Below are 18,249 nucleotides of genomic sequence, written 5' to 3'. Positions count from 1 at the left end.
TTATTTATATTTGTTTATATCTGTATTTTTGCACATCCATCTGCACTGTTTTTATGTGTGTTTTCGGCTGCTACTGGATACTTGAATTTCCCCCGGGATTAATAAAGTATATATCTATCTATCTATCAGTAAGACCTGGATGGGGCTTTGCGAAGTTTGTTTACCGCGTTGCTATGGTTACCAGTCTTGCGTGTTCCAACGGTTTATTAGGTTTCTAATAAATTAGGTGTCTAATCAATACTTCATTCACTGCCTCTTCCGTGGTCATTACAATATTATGAATAGACTGCGTCAGGTTCTCCGACGTCTCTCCCTCTTAGCCTGCCCATAACAGGTTTGAATATTATGGGCTGCCTAATATTCGTTCGAATTTTGATTTATTTTTTGATATTCGAATTTTATTGGAGTCAAAGCCCAGATTTGTTTTACACCTTATAAATGCATAGCAGTACATACCTACCTACCTGTACTTAAAACAGTGGGCAAACTAGTAGTAGGCCCCCAAACATTGATGATATAAGCTTCATTAAGAGCACAGACAACGGACAACGTTTGACCGAGCTGGCCCAAGACAGAACACCTCACCGACCGTATCTCACTTCTGAGTATAACTATATAACGACAAACTACAGTACATATTCTTGTGAAAAGTGGACTTAATGTGGGATATTTTGACGATACCAAGTCTAGCAAAAAAAACATCTTATTGATGAGATATGTTGTGGGGGACAAGGTGGTACGACAAACGGTTTAATATTGACAGAGGTTAAGAAGAGATTAATCAATGCCTTTGGATTTCTCTTCCAGGGGAACTTCAAAGGATCCGTTCTGAATTTGTGCAGAGAGTTCCAATCCCACTTATCAAAGGTCTCCTGGATGATCTTTGGCAGCAGCACGTGTTCAGTACTGAGGAAAAGATTAATATAATGGACTACAGAAAAAGAGCAGACAGAGCACGTTGTCTGATCGACATGGTGATGGCGAGAGGGGAGAGAACAAGTCAGATGATGATCGATAGTATGATTATGAGGGACCCTTACTTCTGCTCCACCCTGGGTCTGATCTCTTCTCCTGCTGGTGTGGGTGAGTTGTTACCATGAATGTACTTTTTAAAGAAACGGTCGGTACCATCTTTGTTTTGACAAGAGGGGAGCTTCTTTGTCCTTTAGTCCACCGGGATCCAGTGATTCATTATCGTCCACTTGGGATTACATTTGGGTGGAATAAAACTTTACACTTGGAAGGTGTATGGTTGACATCGTAAGACTGACTGACGATCCTTTTTCATATCGTAGGACATATATCCAATAAGACGGTGGCAAAGCCAAGGACACAAAACAGAGGTAAGGGTTTTGCTGTGATCCTTGGCTCCTCTGAGAACATGTTACATATTTTCTTCTAAAAATGCTGATTTGACCGGAAACCTTTCATAGGCTTGTTAGAGGTTTGTAGGTTCGCCCTAGCCCAGCCTACTACAATTTGTGTTTTACTTATTAAGTACCTTTGCTGTATGGTCTATGTACAGATAAATATAAATATTAATGCATAGCAGTACACACCTACCTACCTGTACTTAAAACATTGGGCCAAATAGTAGGCCCCCAAACATATAGGTTACATTAAGAGCACAGACAACGGACAACGTTTGACCGAGCTGGCCCGAGACAGAACACCTCACCGACCGCATCTCACTTGAATTACTATATAACGAGAAACTGCTGATTCTTATGGAAAAGTTAACTTAATGTAGCATATTTTGATTAAACCAAGTCTAGCAAACAAACATCTTATTGATGAGATATGTTGTGGGGGACAAGGTGGTAGGACGAACGGTTTAAAATATACAGAGGTCAAGAAGAGTTTATCAATGTCGCTTAAATTCTGTGGTCCACAATTCAGGACTATGTGTTGAACACCCTGCCTGAACTATCGTGTTTGCACGTCGTCATTTTATATTGCCTTTTGATTTCTCTTCCAGGGGAGCTTCAAAGGATCCATTCTGAATTTGTGAAGACAGTTAAAATCTCAGTTATCAGAGGTCTCCTGGATGACCTTTTGCAGCAGAAAGTGTTCAGTACTGAGGACAAAGACTCTGTGATGGAGAAGGGGAAGATCAAAAGGGACATGGCAGGGTGTCTGATCGACATGGTTATCAGGAAAGGGGAGAAAGCAAGTCGGATAATGATTGAAAGTATGAAGAGTAGAGACCCTGACTTATGCTCCACCCTGGGTCTGATCTCTTCTCCTGCTGGTGTGGGTGAGTTGTTACCATGAATGTACTTTTTAAAGAAACTGGTGGCACTCTTAATTAAATTATATGAAACAAGTGTAATAAAACATGTTTACCAAACATGTTCCCAAATGGAACGGGCAAGGGAGGGGACGGGGGATTGTTAGTGCGCATTGAAACTCACTGTAGTACACAGGACAACGCGATACCCCCCCTCCCCCGCTCGGAAGTCCTGTCCAGGGCGCATCTTAATGCGCTTGGGGCCCCCAAATTCATCTAAAGGCTGACCGTGTTTCCCCCAGAAAATGTCTGACTCAAGCTAGTCAAGGAGCGGGGGGGCGGAGGGGGGGGGGCGGAGGTTTTGTCTCCGTTTCAAGTCCATTCCAAAAGCTTTATGGCACGACCATTGTTGTGAACAGTATTACCGATGCATTATTTATCTTTATTTTTCATGCCTGATGGAAGTATGTTTTCTTCCCCTACGAGAGTTTTCTACTTTGTTAATGCATAATGAAAAAAATATCTATAAAAAAATATATTCTTCTTTTCTATACATTGGTAGTCAAGGCGGGGCCCTATTGTTAAGGCGGCCGCCTTAACCACAAAGTGCTGGGGGAAACACTGCCTTTTATAGTTTGGTTCAGTTTTTTAGCCTCACCTTAACCCCTCACACCCATTTCCCCACTTATGAAAATTTTCCCCCCCCATTTTCATAAGTGGTAATATCTACATTTTTGTTGAGTGGTACATCATCTGACCTGCCTATGTGTGGATTGTCTTTGTTTATAGCCAGAGACGATGAAACCCGCTCCGCAGGGCGCAATCTGTCCAATAAGCAGCTCATGAAGGTGGCTAAAATGCTGGGACAGGAGTGGGAGCTGGTGGCCATCCACCTGGAGCTGAGCATCACAGATCTGGACTGCATCCAGGCAGACAGACAGACGGATGTGGCCATCCAGAAATACAAGATGTTGGTGCGGTGGAGGGGCCAAAGACCACCAGGAGAGGCCACAGCTCAGGACCTGCTGAGAGGCCTGGAAGACCTGGAGGACCTACCGTTCGAGGCTTGTCTGTTATTGACAGGTAACGTACCACACACACACACACACACACACACACACACACACACACACACACACACACACACACACACACACACACACACACACACACACACACACACACACACACACACACACACACACACACACACACACAGAGTGGGGGGGACTCAAAGCCTGGGATGAAAATTTGTTTTTGGTTTGAAGGTAAATCATGTCGTAAATACCTTTTTCAAATTGGTTGAATAAAATGTTTCTTCTTAGGTCATTCTTAGATTTCTAACCCTGTGCGTGCGTGTTGTGTGTGTGTGGTTCTAGAGGACAAAAGAAACAGGGTACATGACTACATGTATCATATTATTCTACAAAAGACTTGATGTAAAAGTAGCACAATGAAGCAGTCTTAACTGGCTGTTCCACTAAAAACCCTCCTGGTCTCTGATGCAATCCAACATTCATCAGTTAAAATATCCATGCAACCCGTCTATAAGAAAATCCCTCATATATTATAGGACTAATATGTAACATTTACGCATTCAATATACTATGTTATATATTCTGCTGAGCTGTCTACTTGCATAATCCAAAATGTTTCCAACAATGTTCAAACCCAGAGATATCCATAGTTTACTTTACAGTGATGGTCTGTTGCCGTCGGTTACATGTCGATGGCGTCATATGGCCTTACCCTCTAACTTCAGAGAAACACACGAAAACAGTAATCCAGTAATGCAGTAGAGGCTTAATGTATTGAAACGATAGGTCATTAGCAATCTAGCTCACTACGCTGTGCTACTTGGACAAGTGGCTCAGCCAGACACCAAGCTCATGCAGTGTTTTCGACACAAAGAGTTTAATACCTTTCAGAAATCAGGTGATAGCAGACTACAGGCAAGACTGGATGGAGCAGCCATCCTTCTCTCTTTTATCAAGAAAAGGAGCAGAGACCCATTCCGCCCGTCACCCTCCATAGCGGGCGCTACATCGCCGCGGGTCCGCACACGACCACGGGATAGTCGCCGCTTGTTTAGACGTCAATAGATTTGGATCAAGTTTGGCCACTAGGTGTCACCCAAATACTTGAACATAAAATCCACAATAACTCCGCTGGTAATCTCCTATGAAGGAAACACAGATTAAACCATTATATGAGGACTCAAACAATATTACAGCGTCTTACTTTGAAGACTTGGTGGTTGCTCGATCTGGAGGAAGCTTTTGCCATTGGACTGAATATGTTAGTTCAATAGCCATTGCAAGCAGCATAACAATAGTCGGCTTTCATAGCATGTGATGAGACAAGAAATATGTAATCTCTATTTATATCATAATATTAGCACTATATTTGTAACTGGTCGGGAGAGGACCCAAATGCAGCACACGTAGGCAGGCAGACAGTCGGTAAGGACTTTGATTTAACACGATACTTAGGGCCAGCGCAATGTGTTGGGGGCGCCCTCATTGTATCTTCTTGGTTGACAACAATTACTGTTGGTCGCTTTGGACCAAAGCGTCGGCAAAATAAATGTAAATTAATGTTATTTTACATTTAATGTTAGGTTATTTCGTTGATTGTACCCTAACATACAATTGTACCCTAACGTACAATCAACGAAGATAAGTAATGTACACAATTTGAAATTGTTTGGTGGTTTGCATTGTAAGACTCATGACACATGTTCCTTTCTATGGCAAACTCTAGATTATTGGACCGGCGAGGAGTTACCAAATCTATTGGAAAGATTCCTAAACCAGTTCCAGAGGTCCAACGGTAAAGTTGTTCTTTGTGGTCTTATGTTCTTTGGATCATTGTTGGAGTTTCAATTGGATAGTAGGATTATTATAGAAAGCGCAAGGCGCATCTCATAGCTGCTCTAAACCGATCCTACTGATCAGAGTTCACAAAGGTTTCCACAATGAAAAGGTTTGTTGACACTTTATTTGAAGGTATCTACATGTCATGACACCGTCATGAACTTGTCATAAACGGTATAAACATGTCATAAACGTTTAGGACTTCTGTCATTAAATGTCATTCGGGTTTTTTTTATGACAAGCTGACATTGTATGGGTTGTCTTGATTATGACAAGTTGACATTTATCAAAGTGACATTACCAGGAGCCGTCTTGGTCATGACAAGTTGACATTACATTTGTTTGGGATGTCTTTATAATTACAACTTGACATTAACCAGGATGGTGTTACCATAGGATGTCTCTGTCATGACAACTTGACATAAACAGAAAATGCACCTCTTTTGGTATTCATGAAATGTTGATATAATGATTCTTATAATTAGATGGGGAGGGTTACCGACCAATTCTAGCACTTGGTCCTTTACTTTATCATAATGCAAAGTCTCTGTCTCACCTGATGGTTGGCTTTTTCGTAGCCAACCCTAGAGTGATGTGTGTGTCTTCTTTTCATTTTGTCACCTTTGTTACAGAGAATGAGAGCCATATGCACGCTGTGTCCTCCAGTGAAACCAACACCCCTGAGTCTGCTCCACAACTCCCTCAAGCAACAGAGGAAGAGGAAGAGGTTCAGTACTTCTAATGGTTACACAACATTACAGTCCGGTTTCGACCTCTGGTGTCATATGGAGCCTCATCTCATGCAGCTTGGTGTTTCTAGGATACACCATATCCCATGAAGGCTCAACCGAAAGGCTACTGCTTGATCGTCAACAACTTTGACTTCAGCCGTTCCAGTCGGAACCTAGGTCAACGGATGGGGACAGACATTGATGAAGGTAGGCCCATGCTATGCTAATACCAAATTTATAGTCTCAGTCTTAGTCCAGATTCTGCTTTTTTATGGATTATTCAGTATTATACAGTACATACACTCATCTTTTACCATTTTTTACTATCATGTAATATTTATATCTATTGTTATCTATTTGCAAAGATTCATCCCTGGTGTGTGTGTGTGTGTGTGTGTGTGTGTGTGTGTGTGTGTGTGTGTGTGTGTGTGTGTGTGTGTGTGTGTGTGTGTGTGTGTGTGTGTGTGTGTGAGTATGTGTGTGTGTGTGTGTGTGTGTGTGTGTGTGTGTGTGTGTGTGTGTCCCTGCAGAGAGCCTGAGGAGTGTGTTCACCTGGCTGGGCTTCCAGGTGGAGGTGGTGCGGGACCTCACCAGAGACCAGATGCTCTCCTCCATGCGGGAGCTGGCCAGCAGGGACCACAGTTGGATGGAATGCGTGGCTTGCGTCGTCCTGAGCCACGGCCTGGAGGGCGGCGTGTACGGGGTGGACGGGGAGGTGGTCCGGCTGAAGGAGCTCGCTGACTTCCTGAATGGGGTGCGGTGCGCCTCTCTGAGAGGGAAGCCCAAGCTGTTCTTCATCCAGGCCTGCCAGGGCAACCAGAATGAGCAGGCGGTCCCCGTCCTGGACAACAGACCCGCCCGCCCAGAGGTCAGCGACCAAACTGACGGACCCAGTGGCACTGGGGACCACACCCAGACGGACGGACCCAGCAGCACTGGGGACCACACCCAGACGTACGGACCCAGCAGCACTGGGGACCTCTGCAGCGACACTGTGGAGGCGAGTGAGTGGATACCCACCACGGCAGATTTCCTCACTTGCACTGCTACCACTGCCTCCTATACCTCTATAAGAGTCGAGGACCGAGGCTCCTGGTTCATCCAGTCCTTGTGCCAGAAACTTGTGAAGTTGGTTCAACGGTAAGTGAAACCTACCTAAGACGTTGTCGTCTGACATTGTATCTAGTTTCAAATTCCGAAATAACTTAAGCTAATGAATTAGTAAATGTAATTAACCATAGGCTTTGCACGCTTGCACGCATTAAAACTTATTTTCCTAGATTTTTAATTGTTAGACATTTATTTTCTTTGTCATTATAATATACATATACAGTTGTTGTTTTTTCATTTTTAATTAGTATCCTCATACTTCATAATGATTAACCGTTCACTTATAACTGACTGGGACTTGTGTGTGCTATGCTTCCCAGTGGCCAAGACTTAGCCAGTATCCTGACAACGGTTCACAACGATGTGAGCAAGAAGTACAACCGCAATGATGGACGCAGACAGATTTCCCAACATCAAACCACTCTGCGTACACGTCTGGTCTTCCCCGTCCCTCAAGACCCTCCTCCCCGTCTGCCCCCCAGTCCCTAACTACCAAGGCTCTGCTCCAATTGGTCGACTGGTGCCCTCAATGGTGCATATGTTGTCCGAAATGTGAGTGTACGAATCTGGATCTCCACATAGTGCACTTCTTAATATCCAAAAATGCACCATAAAGATTCAAGATTCAATACTTTATTGCCATACAACTCTGTACAAGTTGCTAGGGATTTGTTTCAGTGTGCTCATGACAGTACATGACAGTACAAGACCCACACAAAAGACACATAAAACATAGAACATCATTTCATCCATACAATATACTTCCAAGGATCCCACACATAAGACATATAGCCCACTTCCACCTGGTTGACAGGCCAGGGTAAGTGCTGTATGTTTGATTAAAGTGACCGGTGCTTATAGGTGCAAGTGATGTGCAAAATGGAGCAATTCATGTGCAAATCTGCATAAGGTCCAATAAATAAGTACATAGTTAAGAAAACTCACATTATATAAAAACAGTAGAAACTAGTGTGTATTATACTATGCAGGGCCACTGGGGGAGTCTGCATTCCTGATACACTGGTGTAGGGATGTAGAGTTAAGAGCTTTAATGGTTCTGCAGTATGTGCCGTTGAGGAAGCGGGAGGTTTTAGTTTTGATGGCCCTCAACCTCCTACCTGATGGGAGGGGATTGAAGAGGGAGTTAGCAGGGTGTAATTCATCCTGAAGAGTTGTCAGGCCTCTACTGTGGATACGGGCCTCGTAGATGTCTGAGATGGGAGGGAGACTGCAGCCAACTATCTTGGAGGCCGTATGGACAATCCTGTCTAGTCGCATCCTCTGCTGGACAGTAGAGTTGCCATACCAGACTGATTGAGAACGTAAGGACGCTCTCACAGGTGGCTCGGTAGAACTGCTGCATCCCCTTGCAGGCCACCCCAAACTTCTTTAGTTGGCGGAGGAAAAAGAGCCTCTGGTGGGCTTTTTTAATAATAGCAGTGATGTTATCTTCCCATTTCAGAGAGGAGAAGATTATTGTGCCCAGAAATTTGAAGCTGTCTACCCGTTCCTCCACCGCCGCATTGATGGACAGAGGTGGGGTCTCCTTCCTCTGTCTCCGGAAGTCCACCACTAGCTCCTTAGTTTTTACAATATTTAGCTCTACACTGTAAAAACAAAAACGTAAAAATTGTTGGTCTCATTATGATTTCTGAGTAAAATGAATATAAAAAATTAAGTATTCATGTCAACTGTGCAATGCAATTTAGTCCAACCAACAATGTTGAGTTTTGGGTCAAGAGTTGGGCTCAGTGTAGTATCTTTGTTAGCAAGACACACGGGTTTAAGTCAGACTCTGTCTGAGGCTGGGCCAACTACGGTGCACATGCGCATTTCGACACTTTGGAAAATACAGGGTTTGGCGACTCCTACCCCCCGGGGAGTCTGGGTATTCGTGATGCCGGTTGGGAAAAAGGGGTTTATTGCCTTTTGTCAATTTGTTTCTATTAGGTTAAGTGGGGTTAACGGGTTTGGGGTCTTTATTGTTTGTGCGTAGTGTTGCCGCCACCGTTACCGAGACTTGCATGTCCGTTGGTTGGGTGTGCGGTGCGCTGTGTGTTGTGGTTGTGTGTTAAATAAAGGCAGCTCTCGGGATCGTGCGGTGTATGAGGCACGAGAGTTGCGTCACCGTTTAACCTGGGCTCCCGTCTCGTGCAGAACAAGTTTGACCATAATATCAAACTTGTTCTGCACTTTGGTTTGCTGCATTTAGACAGCGATTCTCTGCTGCTGAACTAGCTACATGTTGCTTGTTCTATTGCTGTCTGGCATTCAGAAATGTAAAATGGAAGTTTCCAATTATTAATTTTAATAAAGTGAACTTAAAACTTGTTTTGCATTCTTTGATATGTTTTTTTTATGTTTTTTTTAAATAATATTAACCTTAATTTGACATATTAAGTTAACAACCATGACTTACTTTTTTGAGTTTTGTAAAATATAAAAATCTTAATTGGTATAACTCTAACTTTCAAGTTTGTCTCAAGAAGAAAATGACATTTTGTTGGGCTCAAAATTCAAAAATTTATTGCAGTAAGTTGCCTTGCAATTTCGAGTTTTCTCAACTTTTTATTTTTTACAGTGTAGGTTGTGGTGGGAACACCATCCAGTTAAAGAAAGGATGTCATTTCTGTAGGCACTGTCATCATCCCCTGAAATAAGGTTTCAGGGGACCCCAAGGTTGTATCATCAGTGAATTTAAGCATTTTCACTGTGATATGCAGTCATTAGTGTACAGAGAATATGACGGAGTTGATAATACAGACCCCTGGGGGGCACCAGTACTAATGTGTTTGGCCTGTGACAACTTGTTATTAATTTTGACAACTTGTGTTCTTTGCTGTAGGAAATCTAAAATCCAGTGACATAAGGAGTTCTGGACACCCATGTTTTGGAGTTTATAGAAAAGTTTGCTGGATACAATCGTATTAAAAGCAGAGCTATAGTCTATAAAAAGTACCTTTGCATAGTTGCCTGGGGACTCAAGATGTTGTAGAATAGAGTGGATACCAAGTGACACAGCATCTTCTTCAACAGACCTATTAGTCCTATATGCAAACTGAAAGGGTTCTAGACAGACAGCTTTGGACAGATGATCACATGATTTTTTCAAAGATTTTCATTATGACAGATGTAAGAGCTACCGGTCTATAATCATTTAAACCAGTGATGCTGGGCTTCTTGGGCACCGGAATAATAACAGCTGACTTAAAACATGTGGGGACTCTGCATTCCCTCAGAGACCAGTTAAAAATGTCTGAGTACTGGGGTCAGTTCATCAGCACAATGTTTGATGGTATAGCAGAGGATACGAGGTCAGGGCCTGCGGCTTTCCTACAACTCTGCTTTTTTAGTAGCCGCCTAACCTCATCCTCCTGTATGACAAAAGGCGGTGGTACTGGGGTTTTGATGCCCGTTGGTTGTATAAGGGCATCATCCCGATCTTTGTCAAAGCGGCAATAAAATTCATTAAGACTGTCAGGCAGACTGTCAGGCAGCCTTTAAGACTGTCAGGCATGTCATCAAATAAATAAAGAAGTTTATGGGACTTTCTCAATCTGTGTTCTTGACTGTTGTGTATCATCACTTTGTGCAGATCAAGTACTGTCCCCAATACACAAGTTTGCATTACACAAACAACGGTCGCAATTCCTGAAGTGTTCTCAACATTCAACCCAGGAGCAACACGCAGCAGAGCAGACCTACAACGGAACGCTTCTTTAAATGTTCATGTTCATTTTGTGTGTTGATGTCATGTTTGTCTAAAGTCTAATGTCCTTAGATGTGTCCTTGTGTTACGTAGGAAATATGATTTTGGGGTCTAGTCAGTGGTTGTTTTTATGTTGTTGTCGTGGTTAACGGTCATGTGTCTCCGGCTCATTCATTGAGATTTTTTTTCCCCACGGGGACAATAAATTATCTATTTAATATTAATATAATCAAATAAATAACAGCAGCAGTATGAAAGGGGACAGTCGTTTTTTTTAAATACATTATACATGTTAACATGGATATAATCTGTACCCACGGTTGTCAACAGAGGGAACAGGGAGCGCCTGGCCACGTCCGTCGGTCAGACAGCCCTTGAACTTCTCCCCTGCCCGTGGTGCCCAGATCAGACAGAGGCTACCGGCCGTGTGGCGACTACCGCCGTCTCAACGGCTCCACCATCCCAGCCCCGTGTCCAGTCCCTCATATCCAGGATCCTTCGTCCCGGCTGGCTGGACAGGTGGTGTTCTCTAAGGCGGACCTGGTCCGGGGCCGTCACCAAGTTCTGGTTGGTCAACACGATATCCCTTAAACCGCAGTCATCACTCTGTTCATGCTTCGAGGTCCTGCGTAGACCCTTCAGTCTTAAAGCGCCGCACAAGCTTTCCAGCGTCTGATGGATTCCGTGCTGAGGGACCTCCCCTTCCTTTTCGTCTACCTGCCCCACCCACGGATCCTTTTTGAACGCCTCAACCAGCACGGCCTCATTGTGAGGCCGGCCAAGGGCCAGTTTGGCCGGTCGTCCGTCCACTTCCTGGGGCATCACACCAGCTGGGACGGAGCTGGGCCGCAGCCTTCCAAGGTGGCTGCGGGGGCAGATTTCTCTCAACCTCCACGACCAGGGCTCTCTCAGGGAATCCTAGGGATGGTGAGCTCCTACACCGGTTGGTCCCTGGCGCCGCTGACCTCGGGTCAGCCCTGTAGAGGTAAAGGTCTGCTGCTCAGGAGGCCCTGGCCTGGTGGGAGGAGATGGTCACGCTGACCTCGGGTCAGCCCTGTAGAGGTAAAGGTATGCTGCTCAGGAGGCCCTGGCCTGGTGGGAGGAGATGGTCACGCTGACCTCGGGTCGGCCCTGTAGAGGTAAAGGTCTGCTGCTCAGGAGGCCCTGGCCTGGTGGGAGGAGATGGTCACGCTGACCTCGGGTCAGCCCTGTAGAGGTAAAGGTCTGCTGCTCAGGAGGCCCTGGCCTGGTGGGAGGAGATGGTCACGCTGACCTCGGGTCAGCCCTGTAGAGGTAAAGGTCTGCTGCTCAGGAGGCCCTGGCCTGGTGGGAGGAGATGGTCACGCTGACCTCGGGTCGGCCCTGTAGAGGTAAAGGTCTGCTGCTCAGGAGGCCCTGGCCTGGTGGGAGGAGATGGTCACGCTGACCTCGGGTCGGCCCTGTAGAGGTAAAGGTCTGCTGCTCAGGAGGCCCTGGCTTGGTGGGAGGAGATGGTCACGGCCTTCTCAGACACGAAAGGGGCCCTGGGTAACCTTTGTGTGAACCTGTTTTTGAAAAGAGAGCATAATAACTGATAAAAAAAAAAAAAAAGTAGATTGATAGGGTTAGTCAGTCACATAGCCTACGTTGACTGGAAACGATGGTTGATAAGCAGAGTTTCTATCAAACAACCTTTGGACTTTTTATAATTTAGACTCATCATTACTGAATGATATGTGTGTGCACATTGGTCTCTCAGTATTGCGAAGCGTCAGTGACCAGAGTTTAGTTATAGGTCCTACAATAGTGGTCGCTCTAGACTGTGCTATTCTAATGGCAATTACTAAATGAGAACAGATCCACTGTCCTTGTGTTCTGTAGACTCCTGGTTTGACTCCTGTAGTTCATGTTTATCTCCTCACTGTCTGTGATATCAGGAGTTCACTCACTTTCACACGGCACGGTTTTGTAACTTTACCAACTCCGCAACACAGTGTTTTTTGTACTTAATAACTGTGGGCCTATTGTGACGTAGGCCTTTTATTGTTGGTTCCAGTAGTCCGTCTGTAGCGAGTCAACCAGCGGTTTGATTTGATCGGCTAGGTAGAACGATGGACAATAATGTATTCCATTATCTCTTTGAAGGTCTCCCATACATGAAATGGATTATTGTAGGCAAGTATTTGAATTCACAAGTAGATCAGTTGATAGATATTGTGATACATTAAAAAGTGCATTTATAGCTAGGCCTAATGGGAGTGTATACACCTGGACTTATTGAGTTCAATAATGCAGGCTGATGGTAGCTTGATGGATGTGTTTACTCTGAGGTAGCATTGGCAGACCCTGTCCAAGTAACACGAACCAAGCGCTGTGGCTGTGCTGAACGCAAGATCAGCCTGATAGTCGGCTGACCAATGTGGTTGGAGGGTTAAATGAGGATGAGGACATCGTTTAATGAATGGTTGTCTGGCTTGATGATGCATCTAATACATTTATAATGTGACGCATAGGGGAAGATGGCTCTTACTGTGTGTGTGTGTGTGTGTGTGTGTGTGTGTGTGTGTTTAACAATGTAAATACATTTTTTAATGGGATTGGTTAAACCGCCACCCACCTAAATTGAATTGTGAGTGTGTGTGTGTGTGTGTGTGTGTGTGTGTGTGTACGTTAAATACACACACACACACACACACACACACACACACACACACACACACACACACACACACACACACACACACACACACACACACACACACACACACACACACACACACACACACACACACACACACACACACACACACACACACACACACTAACGAAAGGAAACAAAAAGTTTCAATTGCGTGACGATCCATCCCGTGTCGCGTCTCGTTGCGGCGCCTTCGTTATAGACCACTAAGCAAACGTCTCTAGATGGGACTGTGCCGTTAAAACAGCCCGTCATCGTAGCCTACCTCTCGTGGAATAAGGAATTTAAAAGAGATTATGGAGTGATTTGACTCAGAAGTGACAATCGGCAATGGCAGCGTGCGATGTTCATAACAAGTTAAACTTCTAGTCCAATAACATCCACAGCTAAGAAAGAAGGTAGGCCTAAGACAAATTGTCCGAACCTTTGATTTGCAAGGCAAGCAGGCAATTTTCGGAGTTGTTATGTAGGAATAAAAAATGTGCATGTTGCAATGTTGTACGGTGGACTTTCTTTGAAAAATAGGCTTTTTTTTTTTTTTGCAAAAAATAAAGTGCAAAAGGCATTAGCCTCTAGAGTATATATATATATATATATATATATATATATATATATATATATATATATATATAGTAGGCTAAATATAACCGGAGGATGGCGGCGGGTGCGGACTTAAAGAATTGTCAAAAAAACGTTGGTGGGATGGATGGCGGACGGATGATGTGTTTGTGATGCAGTTGCAGATAAAATAATAGCACATCCGCGCATCACTCTCTCTCTCTCTCACACACACTAACGCGCGCGTGCGTGTAAGGCAGTTTATTCCACTTGAAGCAGCAGGCTCGATATCAAACACTGCATTAGGCCTTTAATAAGAAGTAGAGGAGAGTAAGAAGAGAGCAGGCTCATGTGAGAAAACGAGGAACCTGAACCGAGTTATCAGCGTCTTCGGCCCGACAGACCCCAGATCACCACAGGAGGCCTACACACTCACGACCAAGACCCCAGATCACCACAGGAGGCCTACACACTCACGACCAAGACCCCAGATCACCACAGGAGGCCTACACACTCACGACCAAGACCCCAGATCACCACCGGAGGCCTACACACTCACGACCAAGACCCCAGATCACCACAGGAGGCCTACACACTCACGACCAAGACCCCAGATCACCACAGGAGGCCTACACACTCACGACCAACGGAGACGTTCATTTTGATCTATGTATTTAGGCCTGCTGACAGATCTTTGAACAAACATACTCCACATGAGAGCTCCACTGCAACTCACAATCCAAAGTAATACCCAAGTATTTGAATTGAATTGTTTCAGACCTAAGAAGGATCCCTTCTGAATTTCTGCATAGTTTCCGACCCAGTTATCAAAGGTCTCCTGGTTGACCTTCATGATCATGACGTGTTCAGTGATGAGGAAAATAAGTCTGTGATTCAGGACCAGACAAACACAACAGACCGGGCACGGGAAAGGGGAGAATCCAAGTCGGATAATGATCGATAGCATGAAGAAGAGGGACAGGCACTTTTGCATCACCCTGGGTCTAATCTCTTCTGATTGTGTGGGTGAGTTGTAACTAGGAATGGGTTTTCTCAATAAACCCTGCCCACTTTATTTCGACAGGGCCTAACCCAAACCAGATTAACAGCTTCTTTATCCTTTCATCTCCTGAGGTCCAACCATTAATTATTGTCGTTCGGGGACATTTGTTTAGATAACATATCCAAAGCCAATCTCCAACTAAAACTAGTTCAGTGGCTGCTATAACAAAAATAATGCATGCGTCATATTTGCTGTACAAGTATGGCCTGTGTGACGACCCCACCACTCCACTAGGGGCCTCTGTGTTCTTTGCTGCTTTGCTCTCCCTTTGCAGGTTCCAGGTCGTGGGAGGGTCATCTTCCTGATGAGACACCTGGGCTGGTGTGGTGCTATTTAAGGCTCACCCTTCTGCAGATCTGGGCTGGCTCTTGTTGATGCAGCCATTGCTTTTGTTCTATTTGTTTGACACACATTCACACACATGCTTACACTACTGATTACTGACATTTATATATATGTTTGGTTGTTTATACTCTTGGTTTGTGAATAAATGTAAGCTAATTTCACTCTTTAGTCTGGTCTCCCATCTTTGCCACCGTCAAGAGCCGGGCGGTGACAAGTGGGGGCTCGTCCATTTCCGGTTGACCGGGGTTTGTATTTGGGTAGTTTGTAAGATCTGTTAGGTTTTACGTTAGTGAGCGGTTGTAGCTTGTTAAGTTCAGTGATTGGTGAATGACTTCACATTCTGTTGACGCGGGAGACTTGGACTAGAGGGTAAGCAATCCATTTTGTTTTGGTTAATTTAAGTGGCTGTAACAGGAGGAAATTGTGCTAAAGGTAGTGTTTTCTGTGCTTCGTCCTAGGTGTGATCATTAGAGTTGCCGTTGTTTTGTCCCTGATAGGTGAAGAGCAACTTCCCTTGGAAGATTGCTGGGGGGTTTTGTAGTGTGGTGTTAAATGTGGCTGGAGCAGTTGTCTCGGGAGCACGTCCCAAGCTGCTGGTGGGGTCGGCATTTACTGCTTGCTCCACCGGGCTTGCGGGTTTCAGTGCGTAAATACCCACCGCAAAAACGCCTGAAGACTAGGGGGTGAGTTAGTTAGTTTTGATTAGGCCGTTAGAGGGACAAGACCACGGTAACGGTTTGGTTGGTTGGAGCTGAGAATGGCTAGTGTGGAGGATTTTTTGCGAGCTCCATCAGAGGAGTGGCTGGAGCGCTGCTCACGTGAACAGTTAGTGAAAATTGCAGAGTATTATGAGTTGGATGTTGGGGATAAAAGAATGAAGGAAAACGTTAAGGCAATTGTGAAAGCTAATCTGTTTGAAACAGGGGTTCTCAGACCTAAATTGCAGCAGGTTGCTGGTGCCCGGCTGGATGTTTCGGATGCGCTTTTGAGTGAAGTTGGTTTGACGTTTGAGCAGAGGAGGGAGTTGCTTCTGCTGGAAACGGAACGGGAGAGAGCGAAAACGGAACGAGAGAAATTCGTTATGGAGCGGAAGCGACTTGAGTTGGAGGAGCGTAGGCTGAGTTTGGGTGGATCTGAGACAGGGGTGAGTTTTTCTCCAAGGGTCTCTGGTGTATTTGATGCTGTGGGTAGCTTGCGGTTGGTTCCTCGGTTCTGTGAGCAGGACCCAGACGTTTTTTTTTCACTCTTCGAGCGTGTGGCCGAGAGTAGGGGGTGGTCCGACTCCGATCGCACGTTACTTTTGCAGTGTGTGTTGACGGGTAAGGCACAGGAGGCGTACTCTGCTCTAACTATAGTTGAGAGTAGAGAATATGCGACAGTTAAAGCTTCAGTGTTGCGCGCATATGAGCTTGTACCTGAGGCATATAGGCAGAGGTTCCGGACATGGGAGAAGTCGAGTAGGCAGACACATGTTGAGTTTGCGAGGGAGCAGTGTACTCATTTCAGTCGCTGGTGTTCTGCTGTGAAGGTAGATACTTTTGATGCTCTATGTGATCTGATTGTTTTGGAACAATTTAAAAACTCTGTTCCTAGTCATATTGCTGTTTATATCAGTGAGCATAAAGTGAAGACTGCGGCAGAAGCTGCCACCCTAACAGATGAGTATGTGCTCACACACAGGATTGAGTATAGCGGTAGAGATAGCAGGAGCGATACCGGGTTGCTCAGTACTGCAAGTAAGTGGGAGGAAACGCGTTATCATGGCCTGAGTAGACCAGGGCGTTCGGTGCAGGGTCGAGTGCCATTGGACTTAGGGAAGGTGTGCCATTCTGCAAGGGCCAGGGGCATTGGAAGGCTGACTGTCCCAAAGCTGGACGTGGGAAGGAAGGAGTACAGGTTAGGTCGAATGTGTGTGCTACCTCTGTGCCATATGTCGGGCCTATTTCTTGTCAGCAGGTGGAGGCTGAAGTTATGGACGGTTTGAAGGACTCGTTTTCTGTCTGATGGGAGTGTGTCTTTGGTGGGCAGCGACAGTTCTGTACCTGTAAAAATCCTAAGGGATACTGCTGCTTTTAATTCATATATTGTGAGTTCGGTGTTGCCTTTTTCTCATCAATCTGATACAGGAGATTATGTCCTCATGAGAGGCATGAGTTTGACAGCGTCACCTGTTCCATTGCACAAATTTGTGTTAAACTGTGGTTTGGTCCAGGGTGAAGTTGCTATGGGAATGCGCCCTGCATTGCCTGTTGATGGTGTAGATATCATTCTAGGGAATGATCTGGCAGGCAGTCGTGTGTGGGCTAAGGGTTCACCACCGCCCATTGTGACTACTTCACCCTTGGTTATAGGACAGCTGGATGAAGGTGCATGTGGGTTTCCTGAGGTGTTCCCCGCTTGTGCAGTAACACGGGCCATGCGCCATGCTGAAAGGGACCTTGACCAGATTGAAAAGGGTGACAAGGAGACATTCCCGGTGTCCTTTCCTGGTCCTCTTTTGTCTGTTTCCTGCAGTGACCTCATGGCAGAACAGAGAGCAGATTCCTCCTTGAAATCACTGTATGACAGGGTTGTCACTGATGCAGATGGAAGGAGCGCTGCTAATGGTTATTTTGTGCTGGATGGATTGTTGGTGAGGAAGTGGATGCCACATGGGGACAATTTTGTTGGTGATCCAGTGTTGCAGGTTGTTGTCCCATCTACATTTCGCACTGAGGTTCTGAAGGCCGCCCATGATCACTGTGGGCATTTGGGAGTGCGTAAAACATATGTATATATTTTGCGTTACTTTTTCTGGCCTCGTGTGAAGAGTGATGTGTCCAGCTACATTAGAACATGTTTTACATGTCAGCTAACTGGGAAACCAAATCAGGTTATTAAGCCAGCTCCACTGTACCCTATTCCAGCTATTGCAAAACCATTTGAGCATCTGATTGTAGACTGTGTGGGC

General features: G+C 45.1%; 1 protein-coding gene across 1 annotated transcript in view; it reads left to right on the top strand.

Moving 5' to 3' along the window:
- LOC132473959 (uncharacterized) overlaps positions 1–9,278 on the top strand; it is a 121,269-nt gene extending 111,991 nt beyond the window's left edge. The window contains exons 18-24 of the mRNA XM_060074360.1: positions 1,979–2,257; positions 3,020–3,313; positions 4,994–5,062; positions 5,739–5,833; positions 5,927–6,044; positions 6,368–6,977; positions 7,268–9,278. Of these exons, the coding sequence (XP_059930343.1) occupies positions 1,979–2,257; positions 3,020–3,313; positions 4,994–5,062; positions 5,739–5,833; positions 5,927–6,044; positions 6,368–6,977; positions 7,268–7,436 (1,634 nt within the window). The 3' untranslated portion in view covers positions 7,437–9,278. The remainder of the gene's footprint in view (positions 1–1,978; positions 2,258–3,019; positions 3,314–4,993; positions 5,063–5,738; positions 5,834–5,926; positions 6,045–6,367; positions 6,978–7,267) is intronic.
- Positions 9,279–18,249: the final 8,971 nt, after the last annotated feature.

Source organism: Gadus macrocephalus, chromosome 16 (genome assembly GCF_031168955.1).
Source record: "Gadus macrocephalus chromosome 16, ASM3116895v1".
NCBI lineage: Eukaryota > Metazoa > Chordata > Actinopteri > Gadiformes > Gadidae > Gadus > Gadus macrocephalus.
Note: the sequence above shows the minus strand (reverse complement) of the source record. Positions and strands in the feature narration are given on the sequence as shown.